The sequence below is a fragment of the Macrobrachium rosenbergii genome, chromosome 36 (assembly GCF_040412425.1).
Source record: "Macrobrachium rosenbergii isolate ZJJX-2024 chromosome 36, ASM4041242v1, whole genome shotgun sequence".
NCBI lineage: Eukaryota > Metazoa > Arthropoda > Malacostraca > Decapoda > Palaemonidae > Macrobrachium > Macrobrachium rosenbergii.
The window spans coordinates 33,535,835-33,550,834 of NC_089776.1; the positions used below are offsets into that span (position 1 = coordinate 33,535,835).

Here is a 15,000-nt window from a genome sequence, read left to right on the forward strand (position 1 = left end):
GTTGGTGTTGTTATCGATCTGAATTTATTTTAAAAATTATTTTGCTTCTTAATGTGTGTCTCCAATTTAGTCTATATAATTATTAATTATTGTTGTCTTTCATGCTTTTATTTACCACACGCATACACACTAACTCTGATACCCGTTTTCTCTTTCCAGCTAGCCTCAATGTCCAGTGCTTGTTTTTGATGAAGAGCAACTTAGGCACGAGATTATCGGACCGCAAGATTTACTAGACTAGTCTTTGGGAAAATGAAGTGAGAGAGAGACAGAGGGAGAGAGACAGACAGAAAGAGAAAGACATTACGAAAGAGACGGAAAAGAAACAGTTTGACACAATGGACAAGCGGTACATCAAGGTGAATTAAGCGAACCGAAGCAGGCTTGCCGCCGCCGCCCCCCCGCCCCAAGAACGTCCATGACCGTCGGAAAGATGTAAAGAGGAAGAGGAGGCGAAAGGGTTGTTCGCTGTACGCTTTCAAGACGATGTATAGAGACTTAATGGTCGGAGAAAGAGGACGAGGAACGGTCCGGTGTTGAGGCAATCATTGATAAGACTTGGAAGGAAATGTGATAATAAAAGTGATAGTGAATTGAGAGAGAGTGTGAGCGAGCGAGCGAGCGAGCGAGCGAGAGCAAGCAAGCAAGAGATAATCACAAGCACAACGGGGGGAAGTGATAACGTAAGTGTAAGGAAATAAAAAGAGAATAAATACTAGACGCCAAGTGAGGCAGGACGCGAGAGACCGGATACGTTGTATAAAAAAAAAGGGACTTATTTTTGTGATATTTTTAGTTACTAGAAAGAGTTCCCGTGGGCATGCGATTAGAGTCGTTATCAGAAGCACCTATGCCTCGTGTGTGTCGGCCGTGACGTCACTGAAGTTAGAGCAGCATGATTGACGGAAAGACGCCTCCCTCCCTCAGCCCGACCGTTCCGCAAATGGGGTAAGTTGCATTATTGTTTGGTCTCATGACCGTTAGATCTTTGGCGTTTGGTATTCGTCTGGGTTTCCATTGTGTGTACACAAACGCGCACGCACGCACACATGACCATGTGCACACACACATACGCGCAAACACACACACACATATATATATATATATATATATATATATATATATATATATATATATATATATATATATATATATATATATATATATTATGCAGTTCTCTTTCATTGTGTATTTTTAAATATTTAGAAACAAAAAATCATTTTGTTACCTTGAAGGATATGATTATTCTGAACTGAATAAAAAATAATTCATACAAGCCCTTATGAGACCAGTCTTACGGTTTGTTACAAGAGTAACAAGCAATACAGATTATCTCAGCTTGCACTAAATTTATTTTTTATCTGTCTAAGTTTTAATGTTCCTTTGGTGCAGGAATATATAATATATATATATATATATATATATATATATATATATATATATATATATATATATATATATATATATATATATATATATATATTTTTATAAGTGACCTCCTATTAGCTGAAAATGTTTTTAATTGGTAATAAACTTGATGTATTTCATATGATAACAGTTTATGCGAATTAACACCATCATAAGTTTAAGAGGTCTATTATTTATGTACATATAATCAGTGGACACTTTTAATATACAGCCTTTACTATTTCAGGGTTTTTCGCTTCGATCATTTACCCAATAACCTGAGTTCTGTATATTCTTTCAGTGATATTTATATTTAAAATAGAACCTACCTTTTTTTTTGGCATCAAAGCTAATAGTGATTTGAGATATAATCTGATGTTAAAATTCTTTGTCTTAATGTGTCATGCTTTTACGCAGTATATGTATATATATATATATATATATATATATATATATATATATATATATATATATATATATATATATATATATATATGTATATATATATATATATATATACAGACAGAACTATTAAAACAATATTTTACAAATGTCACTTTGTAATTTGACAGAACAAACAGAAAGAATATAAAAAAAACTAAGGAAAATATGATAAATAATTTTAAAAAATAGTTTACAAAATTCAAAATATAAATTGCTAAGGAGCACAAAGATTTGTACATATAACCAAAGTTAAATTCTTTATTTTAAAGATTTTTTTTTCAAATAGAACTTGATGCCCAATGTATGAAAACATAAGTATTATATGTGTATATATATATATATATATATATATATATATATATATATACATATATATGTATGTATGTATGTATGTATGTATGTATGTATGTATGTATGTATATAACATATCCATATTCGTTCAAAAATCTCGAAATAGTTACTTTGAAAGATTTCACATGTATCAAGCAAGGAAAAACATACACATCATCAGTTTTGAAATTTCAACAATTATTTTTAAATTAACTACTCTGACGTAACTATATTTGATTCTACATAACCCCCTCGAAGTCTGACACACATATTTTATACATATAGATATATATACAGTATATATATATATATATATATATATATATATATATATATATTGTATATATTTATATATATATATATATATATATATATATATATATATATATATATATATATATATATATATATATTATATATATATATATATATATATATATATATATATATATATATATATATATATATATACAATATATATATATATATATATATATATATATATATATATATATATATATATATATATATATATATATATAAAGTGTGTGTCAAACTTCGAGGGGGTTATGTAGAATCAAATATAGTTACGCCAGAGCAGTTAATTTATAAATCATCGTTGAAATTTCAAAACTGATGATGTGTATATATATATGTTTTTCCATGCTTGATACATGTGAAATCTTTTAGTGTAACTATTTCGAGATTTTTGAACGAATATGTATACATTACACACACACACACACACACACACATATATATATATATATATATAATATATATACAGTATTTATCTTTTCATACATTGGGCATCGAGTTTCATTTGAAAAATAATTTCTTTAAAATAAAGAATTTACCTTTGGTTGTATGTACAGTACAAGTCTTTGTGCTCCTTAACAATTTATATTTTGAATTTTGTAAACTATTTCATAAAATTATTTAGCATATTTTCCTTAGTTGTTATTTTATTGCATTACATGACACAAAGCCACTTTGAAATTCCCTCTTCATAGAGATATGAAGTTTAGTCGTTTTAGCTTTTATTCTTTTTGTTAGTTTTGTCAAATTACAAATTGACATTTGTAAAATATTGTTTTAATAGCTCTGTCCGTGTGCATATGAATTTTAACATTTTATCGACGCTGATATATTTTGCCCCACTAACAATTTTTGTTTCATAAGTTAAAGCATTGTATATAAATGATTATTGTAAACCCTACATTAATTAAATGTATGTACACTGCAGTATTTCGTGTATCATCTGGAACAACAGCTGCTTAGGTTAGATTTAAGTTCTGTGTTAACTGATAAAAAAATAATGAAAAGTCTTAATTGTGCAGTGTTTTCTTGCGCCGTTTATTGTGATAAGCATACTGTAAAAGTATTTTTCATTTGTCTACCCTTGATCGAGCAGTGATTGTGGTTTGGTCTTTTCTTGGGAAACGGTTTGTTTTAATGATATCTGAGCCACTTTTTTTTTAATTTTTGAAACGGCTGTATTTCTTAAATAACGTTAATAATAAAGCCATAACTTTTGATTGGGGAAACTGCTCATTTCTCTACAAACAGTGACAGTCATATCGGTGATAATGATACTGATGATCATGATCATGCTGGACAAGGCTTGCTGACAGAGAGAATGATGCTGATGATAACTGGTTGATGTTGGCGAGTGATGTCTCTGGAATCACCTCCAGGCAACATCTCCGTCCATCCATCACACGTGACTGACGATCTCCTCCCCCAGATGCTGGCGATCCGAAAAGAGTCGCTGGTCTCCCGATCAAGGAATCGATTTAACCTAGTAGCCAACGTCATCCTTACGTCAGAGGGATAGAGAGAGAAAGAGAGAGAGAGAGGGGGGAGAAAGAGAGATGACACGGGTGAGGGCGAAGGGTTTGCTTGGAGTGGGAGTAGGAGCTGGAGAAGAAGCGGTTCATTTGAATGCATTTTTATTACCTCGTGGTAATTAATGAGTGGTTTCATATATATATATATATATATATATATATATATATATATATATATATATATATAAATATATGTGTGTAATATATATTTATAATTATATATATATATTATATATAATTATATGTAACATATAATATACTGTATATATGTATAATATATATATATATATATATATATATATATATATATATATATATATATATATATATATATATAATTATATATATTATATAATTATATATATATATATATATTATATATATTTCAACCTCTATGCTTTTTAATCCTCATTGGAACCACCACAATCGTCGAACTACCAAGTCCCTAATTCATTGCTTAGGTCAAGGTCAGCACAAGCACAATGGGTTTTAACAGTGCCCTTATCCACCCGTCCTCGCCCTGGAGTCGAACCTCGGTCCTGTAGCCAGATAGGCAAAAATACTACCGGCCGCACCAAATATACATACATATATGTGTGTGTGTGTGTGTGTGTGTGTGTGTGTGCGCGCGCGTCTGTGTGAGTAGCAGCAATATTTGAATATTCATAGTACCTGCTAAATTTTGTGTGGAAAAAATAAGTAATTAAGAGAAGCTAAAGGACTAAGTGGTATATACCCAGTGGTATCAAAGTTCCTCTCATCGAAAATCAGCATTCATGTTACATGCAACAAATTACATATTCAAGAGAATACGTGGTACTCATTACAATCGCACACTTGCTCAAGTGCTCTTTCTCACCCTGTCGAATATTCACGTGGTCTCTGCATATGTAGTACACGTAATTATACTTCAGTATTTAGTCATTATGGCTTAGTTCGTTAGCGGCTTATTGGTCGAATTACCCGTTCCATGTGTGCTGCAGAGAGAGAGAGAGAGAGAGAGAGAGAGAGAGAGAGAGAGAGAGAGATTGACTGTGTTACTGATCTGATGGGACTGTCATAGTCACGGTGAGATGCTCTGGTTACTAACCGATATTGCAACTGTGCTTGATGACGTCACGGAACATCGGCCAATCGTAGTAGCCCTTTAATGCATGATTGTAAGGCGACGTGACGTCACTAGTTGGGTTGCCAATCACGGCCGTTCTTTATTCAAAACGCTTGCTGGGCGTTTCCTTGAGCGGAAATTCGCTGCGAATTTCTGTAAGCTGACCAAACTTTTGTCAAATGCTTTTGTGCCTGTTAATTGGGACTGGATCAGTTCCTGGTGATGGTGTGTGCGAATAATTGGGCAGGCGTGATGTGGTGGTCGGAGTAGCAGCTGAGGCATCGCCAGGAAGGGTGAGGCAACGAGGAGGGGAAAGAGAGAGAGAGGATGGGAGTGGAGGGAGAGTGAGAAAGAGTGTGAGAGAAAGCCCATTGGGTTGGGGGGGGGGAGAGAGGGAAGGGGATAGTTGCTGCATGCGTATATGTGCGTCAACAGCGTCTATTACTATGTTTTAAAGCTGGCCGTTGGACTGTACGTGCGTGAGTGCGTTTCTAGAGCATATACACCTGTGGTAAATTATGCCCATTTCGTCTCTCTCTCTCTCTCTCTCTCTCTCTCTCTCTCTCTCTCTCTCTCTCTCTGTCTTGTGATTAAGTGTTTGAGAAGTATAATCTGAAATTTGTGTTTGTGTTTGTGTTTGTGTTTGTGTAAGTGTCACGGCCGCAGCCTGTATTTAATCTTTCCAGACATCTTCTTTTATTTAATTTTCATTTTTATTCAGACTTTCCCTTTTTATCAGCTGTTTCTTGAAATTCATCTTAGTATCAGTAGTTGAACTCTATTCCCCTGCTTCTGTATACCTTCATTTCCGTGTTTTTCCTCAGTTCCTCCTTTCTGCCTTCTTTCTTTTTTTTCTTCCATTCCCCATGTTCATTCCTTCCTGCTCTTCGTTGCAAAGGTTATCGTCACTTCCTTCTCTTTTTTTACCCCTGCGTTTTCATGCACGTTGTGTATTTTCACTTCTTTCTGTATTCTTCACTCCTCGCCATCTTCCCTTATTCCTTTTCCTCCATGCCTCTTACGTTTCCTCCTCCTCCTCCTCCTCCTCCTCCTCCTCCCCTCCTCCTCCTCCTCCTCCTCCTCCTCCTCCTCCTCCTCCTCCTCCTCCCCCCTTCCTTCTGTTCCCACTTCTCCACATTCACTTCTTCCTCCTCTCGCTCCACCCTTTTGCTGGGTTTCGTTGCTTTTCTTTAATGTCCTCCGTCCATTTGTGTTGTTACAATGAAAGCTCCTTTAATTACCTGCTTGTCGTTTTGCTTTTATCCGAAGGTTATCGCGTACACCTCCTACTTGCGCTTTTTTGCTTGTTTCTGCTTGCTTTTTTTTTGTGCGTTGTGTCCCTTGTTTCCAACCAGCGTTTTTCTTTTGTTTAGGGTTCTTGTGTGCGGTGACGTTACTTTTACTAGAGTATGTTTTGGCTCTCTCTCTCTCTCTCTCTCTCTCTCTCTCTCTCTCTCTCTCTCTCTCTCTCTCTCTTTCTGAGGTGTTGGAGTGCAGATTATGTAAAAGTTCTCGCTCATTCAAGGTCAAATGCTCATGAGCTATATTATCCGAATCTCTCTCTCTCTCTCTCTCTCTCTCTCTCTCTCTCTCTCTCTCTCTCTCTCTCTCTCTCTCTCTCTCATTTGTTGGCATGCAGAATATGTAAAAGTTCTCGCTCATTCAAGGTCAAATGCTCATGAGTTATATTATCCGAATCTCTCTCTCTCTCTCTCTCTCTCTCTCTCTCTCTCTCTCTCTCTCTCTCTCTCTCTGAGGTGTTGGAGTGCAGATTATGCAAAAGTTCTCGCTCATCCAAGGTCAAATGGTCATGGGTTATATTATCCGAATCTCTCTCTCTCTCTCTCTCTCTCTCTCTCTCTCTCTCTCTCTCTCTCTCTCTCTCTCTCATATGATTTAATGCACTTGAAGTGTATTATCCAAAAAGCTTTCATCACCTAATGCTCGTTTTCTGTTTATTAGGCGATAATGAGGATACTTTGTTTTAATGTGTACGCAACATCCCAGCTCATCTTTTAAAATGTCTTCTCTGGGCGCACACACGCAGTGAAATTTTTCTTTCGCCGGCGACATATTTGGCGTGGTTTTAAGGACACCCGCACTCTTCTGTTTTATGTTCAGTGGGTGGATGTTTGTAGGTATGAATAGGATGGCATGTAATATGTGTAACAGATAAATATGTCAATTATGTAAAGCTTTTTAGAAATATATATATGTATACAATATATATATATATATTTATATATATTGTATGTATGTATGTATGTATGTATGTATGTATGTATACGAATCTTGATCGGGGCAGATGCACTTAGCATTTACAATTCCCTGTGGATGTCAGCTTTTCCCAAGGTCACGTGAATAAGATATTTGCGGCTTGATACTTGCGAACAGAAAAATATCCTTGTTATTGGCGACGAAACTGTCACACACACACACACACACACATGCACGCACAGTACCTATATATACATATGTACTGTATATATATATATATATATATATATATATATATATATATATATATATATATATATATATATATATATATATTATATATATATTATATATATACAGTATGTGAATGGGGTACTATCCTGTCAGATATAACGGTAATAATATGAGAGAGGATCATAACGGCGAGTCCCGACCGTAGTGACAGTATGTTCCCAGTATACGGTGACGGTATGTTCCCAACCTAAGCTTGGTCCAACAGAGGTACCGCCGTTCTGCTTATTTATGCATTGGCCATTGGCCAAAGTGGCCTCGAGCTGGAAGACGGCATGCTTAAGCATGAAGTTAGTTATTCGCGGGCTATTTTTGTTACACAGTAATAAAAAAGACACCGTTTACCTTAACGTTTTGTTACTCCAGCGGATGATAAACAAGAGAGTTATTCGTAGGCCGTTTTTGTTACACAGTAATAAAAAAGATAAACAACAGCTTCTGCAACGTTTCACCACTAACTGCTTATTCAACAAGTAAACAATAATCCAAGTGGACTGGGGCATGGATATAAGGCTCGGAGCCTCATGCCAGAATTATAACTGATGAGAGATGGGAAAGCGCGCTGGTGCCACACGCATTTGTTGAGGACCGGATGGCCAACTCCTTTTGGGCGCCGACCTCGCTCAGCAGGATAAGGTGTACGGTGGTGCTACACACAAACCTAAACGGCATAGGTGCGAATCATTTAATCGTATATAACTCCCCTTCGATGCTAGTTGCTCTCAGTTTATTGACAATTCGTTACTAAGGAGGTATTTGCCGCTTTATCTTTGTGAGTATAAAATATGCACGTGTGTATGTGATATCATATAACGGGGACATACACTCACACACATGTATATATGTGTGTGTGTGCGTGCGCGCGTGCGTATATATATGTATATATAATATAATGTGCTAGCTTGCATATACGTGTTTATATATATAAATATATATATCTTGTAATTTCTACAATGATCCCGTGGATGAAGTATATAATAAGTATATATATAGATATATATATAGTTATATATATATATATATATATATATATATATATATATATATATATATATATATATATATATATATATATATATATATATATATATATATAAACACGTATATGCAAAGTAGCGCGGAGCACTTGGATACATGATCGCATCTTGCACAGAGAAACCGTTAGGCTGAAGTCGTCCCCTCGTATCTTTCCTCTCCCTTCAGAGAGGATGAAATGCTAAGATCGATCATTCCTCTAGTGACGAGGTGCTTCCATCAGCAGTACGTGAGATCAGCTGCAACAGCCATTGCCTCCACGCTCTAGAAATCACTCTAGAAATGCTGCTGGTGTTGTTTTCTCTCTTGGTATGGCTCTTTCATTTCCTCTTTCTCGGTAGATGTTTTCGTGAGTCTCAGCTCTTGCAGGATGACATGCTTTCAAGGTGTATGTTTCATGTGGTGTGCGAGAGAGAGAGAGAGAGAGAGAGAGCTGTAAATACTACATTCAGCAGATGTCATTTAACTTTTGCATTAGAGAAAGTTTGCTAATTATTGCTTGATGTTTACGAATGCGTGCGCACATGTTCAGCGCCTTTAGTGTGTGCTTGTTTGAGAGAGAGAGAGAGAGAGAGAGAGAGAGAGAGAGAGAGAGAGAGAGAGAACTTCGTTAAATGAATGGCAGCTTCCTCTGCAAAGCAAGAGAATTCTTGAGCTTTGCTCTTCTACTCTGAACGGAAAAGATAAAACAGACGACGACCTTGAACACACCGTCTTGCAAACGGGAGACCTGCTGCACTTGATGGTAGTGTAGAGCCTCTCTCTCTCTCTCTCTCTCTCTCTCTCTCTCTCTCTCTCTCTCTCTCTCTCTCTCGCTTGCTCGCGCGCGCGCGCGCATATTTATGCGCGCCCAATTTTCACCCAGTATGATGTTTTTGTTCCTTAAATGCTTTTAATGGCAATTTTCATTAGAAACGTGTGCTGAATTGCATTTTTAGGTGAACGGATTGTATTGACATTATGTAGAGTAACGATTGGAAGAGCGAGTGTATTCCTAATCTTTCACTTGTTGCATTGTAAAGTTGTAAAGGAACAATGTGTATAGTGATTTCATTCACCTTACCAAACAGTCGCCTAACCTTTCATGTTGGTGAATAAATAGGATTTATTTTTGTATGCATAAGATGTACTCTTAAATATTGAGCTGTAATTTCACTAGACTTTAGAAGACTCTCTCTCTCTCTCTCTCTCTCTCTCTCTCTCTCTCTCTCTCTATATATATATATATATATATATATATATATATATATATATATATATATATATATATATATATATATATATATATATATATATATAAAAAAGCATACAGTTTAATACATGTTAAAGTATCGAACTGTGAACTCGTTTCATAACAGTATGAGAGACTGTAAAGATGAATGTCTGTCCAGATTTACTCAGAGGCAACCTGTTTGATGTTCATCCAGATCGAGTTGTGAACACAAGAGAAGGCAGAGCCGTAAAGAAACAAAGTCCTCATGAGGAATACGCTCCAAAACTTGTATTACATGTTCCTTAAGCCTCATTGATTCGTCAGGAGTCTTTAGAGAGCAGCTAGGAGACCCAGAGAAATACCTCCTCCGCCTACTTCTTACTCTTCGTCCTTCCTCTACCTCCTCCTCTTTCTCCTCCCCCACCTCCCCTTCCTCCCGCCGCCTCCTCCTCCTCCTCCTCCTCCTCCTCCTCCTCCTCCTCCTCCCTCCTCCTCCTCCTCTACCTGTGGCTCATCTTCCTTACATGTGAGCTGGGATGCACCCACGTCCTGTGATTAACTGTGATGTCTCTTGGCGTTCCTTTTTATTATTATTATTAACTTGAATGACTTTTAGTGTTTCTGTATTGACTTGGATGTCTCATGGTTTTTAGTTTTCTGTAGAAGAATACTATTGTGACGGCTTTGTCTGTGCGTCCGCACTTTTTCTGTCCGCCCTCAGATCTTAAAAACCACTGAGGCTAGAGGGCTGCAAATTGGTATGTTGATCATCCACCCCCCAATCATCAAACATACCAAATTGCAACTCTCTAGCCTCAGTAGTTTTCATTTTATTTAAGGTCAAGGTTAGCCATGATCGTGCGTCTGGCAGCGTTCTTCGGAGACGTGCGACGCACCTTCAGTCGACTGCATCTGGGGAGCAACTGAGCGATGGCCGGTCGTAGCTGATAGTCTTATACGGCATTATACGCTGTACAGAATACTCGATTGGGCCGAAGAGACTCCGGCGCACTTTTTACTTGTTTATACATTAACAGCAATGTCACTTGGGTGTCATATTAAGCTCAGTATCTTTGGCTGTCTTTCAGATTTTTCTATTGACTGTGAGTTGACTTGGATGTCTTTCTGGATTAATTTGGATGAGTATAGGGTTTTTTCTTGATTAACGTGGGTGTCTTTTGTTTTAGATTTATTGATCAACTTGTATATTTTTCGACTCCTTGTGGCGATTACCTTGGACATCTTGTAGAGGCGTTCTTGATTCTCTTCAGTCATTCAGGTGGTCCCCGATTAAGTGTTTTTTTTTTTTTTCATCATTATCTTCGATAGCCTTTCGTTTTGTTTATCATCTGGGGTGTCCCTCAGAGGGTTTCGTGATGAATTTGTATATTATATTTTACGCTTGTCTTGATTAACCTGTTTGTCAATTGGGATTTTTCTTAGTTAACTTGTTTATGCATTGGGGTTTTTCTTGATTAACTTGGAGATGTTGTTGGTTATTACCTTTATTTAAGTGGGTGTCGTTTTGGTTTCTGCTGATAATCTTGGATTTCTCCTATAGTTTTTCTTGACCAATTTAGATTTTTTCTGTTAACTAACTTGTATAGGCCTGTTAAGTTAAGTATACCTTAGTTTAACCAGACCACTGAGCTGATTAACAGCTCTCCTAGGGCTGGCCCGAACGATTAGATTTATTTTACGTGGCCAAGAACCATTTGGTTACCTAGCAACGGGACCTACAGCTTATTGTGGAATCCGAACCACATTATAACGAGAAATGAATTTCTGTCACCAGCAATAAATTTCTCTAATTCTTCATTGGCCGGTCGGAGAATCGAACGCGGGCCCAGCAGAGTGCTAGCCGAGAACGATACCAACCCGTCCAATGAGGAACTAGTATACAGTAGGCCTGTTAAATGGGATTTCAATGGATTAAACGGATGTGTTTTTTTCTCGCGTAAGTTGTCTATCTTTTAAGGCTTTTCTTGGTATCTCGTACCAGTATGTCTTAAGAGTTTATCTCAGTTCACTTATATGTATTTTAGGGGAGTACTCGTCTCCTAGTTTCTTTGTATTTTATTCAGTGGTTCTCCAGTTCGGGCAACAATCATTGCAGCTGTCATCCATTCCACAGTAGTATGTCGACTTCCTTTGCATAGATTGTAATGGGGTGAGCAAGTTGCACGTCTCGTAAGCATTGTTTCCTGGTTATCGAGACGACCTTCTCCTTGCCTAAGTCTTTTTGGCTGCATCACACCATTCCGGCTTTTTGTGGAGTCTTCCTGCAAGTGGTGTCTTAGATATTCATTGTACCTTGATGGTAACGCAAACCCCGATCTGTAATCCTTGTTTCCCAGCATCTGAGGGAAGAACTTAACGATCAGAATTTGGAACCCCATAGCGCAGTTTCGAGTCATGTTACAAATTGGCAAGGTCATCGGAAAGGCCAAAATTTGCGAAAAGTAAAATAGAAGTTGATTCAAGTCAGGCTGGAAAAGGCGGTTAGACTTTTATCATTTATTTGATTTATTGACATCAACCTGAATTTACAGCAGGTTAATATAAATCGATCAGTCAAGAGTATCGTGAGCTGTGAGGGAGGGGCATTTATAGTTGATGGAGGTGGGAGGTATCGTTAGTAGCAAAGGAGAAACTGGCAAAGAGTCCTATCGTCAAAAAGGTTGTTCAAAGATGTCTTGTGATTCAAAAGAAATGGGAAATAGGACCAAGATCTCAAGAGTCAGTAGAGGTTGAGGAGGAGTTTTAAGTTCACAAAGATGAGTAAAAGCGTTTGACTGGGGAATGGAGGAAGAGGTTAATTTCTTAGACTTTAAAAAGAATTTCATATTGTTGAGAATGTTGATTTAGGTAATAGGTTGACAAATGTTTGGGTCAACAAATGGTTGGAGTAAGTTTTGAATCAGTGAGGGTGGTGAAAAACGTCAAGGGAAGGGAAGACTTTTATGATGACAGAACTGTAGTAAAGGTGTTTGTCAAAAAGGTTTGGAAAGATGTTTGGTTGATAAACTTCGGGAAAAATTAATTTAGAAGAGTGGCGAGGCGTCTTTAGTCCATCAAGATTGAACATACTTTGTGTCAGAAAGGGAATGACTGTTAAGAAAAGTGGGAAAGGGTTTTGGGGCAAAAACGAGGAAAGAACATGTCCCATACGAGTACGACGACGAGATTTTGAAAGGCATGAGTTGATAAAACTTGTGAAAGGAAGGAGCTGATGAAAGTGAGGAAAGCGTAGCTTAGTAAGTTTAGTGAAGTGACAGAAGTCAATGAGCTACTGAAAAATATCAATTATTAAAGATCGAGAGTTAGTGGATAGGGTGCAGCGAAGGTGAGAAAAGGACAAGGTTTTATGAAATTTTTGAAAGAATCGAGCCACTGAAATTTTGGAATGGGTATGTTATGATAACGGTTGTTTTTACTGGCTTGACAAACGGGCTGACAGAATGTTGCAAAAGATCCATAGGCAGATCACATATTGTATATTGTATATACTGTTCCCACGGCTTGTGGCATTCCATGCCGGTAACCCTTCCACGTACTGGCCAAACAAAGTTGATTAATGTTACTTATAGAAAGCAATAACCATAAAGAACTCTTAATTACCGTCGCTGTTGTCATAGGAAGTATTAATTTGAAGTATATATAACTAATACTTTTTTATTAGTAAGCTATAACAAGTAGCCGAATAAGTGATGTTTAAAATCAAGAAAAGGAGAATTTTGTTTTGATGATGTTATGGAACATCGGTAGAAGCACGAGTATTACTACTTGCAGTCCAATAGAGTGGATATGATGTCCAAAGCACGATAAAAATTCTTCAACTAGAATTTAATTTAAGGATATTTTTGTCAAAGAGCAAAGCTGACAAGTGAACGAATTTCCATGCTGCATGTATATCAGGTCAGTTTTTAATGAACAACTCCAAACGCTAAGTGACTTAAGAGAGAGAGAGAGAGAGAGAGAGAGAGAGAGAGAGAGAGAGATAGCGGGGGTGGGGGGAGAAGTGAGAGTGATGTGTTGAGGGTGGTTCTTGGAAATAGACTAAGATAAAGGTTGCCAGTTCTAATCGGATGTCTAACCAGATAGGCTAATTTCTCAGTTGAGGCTCATTTTTTATTCATTTTACCGTAATACTAAGAGGAACGATTAATTTGCAAGTGCCTGTATGACATAAACGTTAAGTGTAGCGAGCATCATAAATTTCTGGCGTCAGAGCCATTTAGCCAATGCTGTACGACAACTATTACAGAATAAGTCGTCTGGCAGCGGATGCGGATTTTTTCAGTATGAAGGAGAGGCAGCTTAGATGTGCAAGTAAAATACTTGCAGAATCAGAGAGAAAGAGAGAGAGTAGTGAGGCTACGCAGAGCAAGGCCGGTCACTTCATTAGTTGCCGTCCACGTGTGCAAGTAAATGTAATGACGACTAGCAAATACTCGCGCGTCCGCACAAGGCCAGCACACGATGGTCTATGGTTGCCATATACTGTAGGCATGCGCTGTATAGCTCTATGGTTCCGTGGTGGGGTGAGCAAGTTACATGATTCGAAAATTAAGACTCTCTCTCTCTCTCTCTCTCTCTCTCTCTCTCTCTCTCTCTCTCTCTCTCTCTCTCTCTCTCTCTCTGAGGTCTCTCTATAGTCATATCAGTATCAAGCGAAGCGGTAGTCCCCACACCAGTGTCACACTTCCCGACCTTTAGAAAAAATTGATGAGGAATTCTGCTATGGAGTTGCTCACTGTTGAGGCTTTTTGTAGTAGCGTTTAATGGGCGCTTAGTAGTGTGAGACCTGAAGCACTTTAATGCAACTGATAGATTTGGAAAGGTCGATGTTTTGTCCTTCGTCTCCTGGGATTTAAAATCCATGTTCAGGAGCCTCTCTCACGGCTCGTAAGGAAATGAGAGAGTGGATGAATGTGTGGGAGACCAGTAAAACTATCGATCTATGGAATTCTTGGTTGAATGATTTATGAGAGAATGATCTGTTTGATGTTCGTCGGATGTTTTCAGTTCGAGTTGATGCGAGAATAACGAACTCCAGAGCATCTGCTATAAATAGCGCCCTTATGGAAAACCATTCCTTTCGT

General features: G+C 37.4%; 1 protein-coding gene across 7 annotated transcripts in view; it reads left to right on the forward strand.

Annotated features, from left to right (window-relative positions):
- LOC136825056 (uncharacterized) overlaps positions 1–15,000 on the forward strand; it is a 136,040-nt gene that overhangs the window by 35,357 nt on the left and 85,683 nt on the right. For all 7 annotated transcript variants that reach the window (XM_067081113.1, XM_067081112.1, XM_067081117.1 and 4 more), the window contains exon 2: positions 160–948. In XM_067081113.1, the coding sequence (XP_066937214.1) occupies positions 896–948 (53 nt within the window). In that variant the 5' untranslated portion in view covers positions 160–895. The remainder of the gene's footprint in view (positions 1–159; positions 949–15,000) is intronic.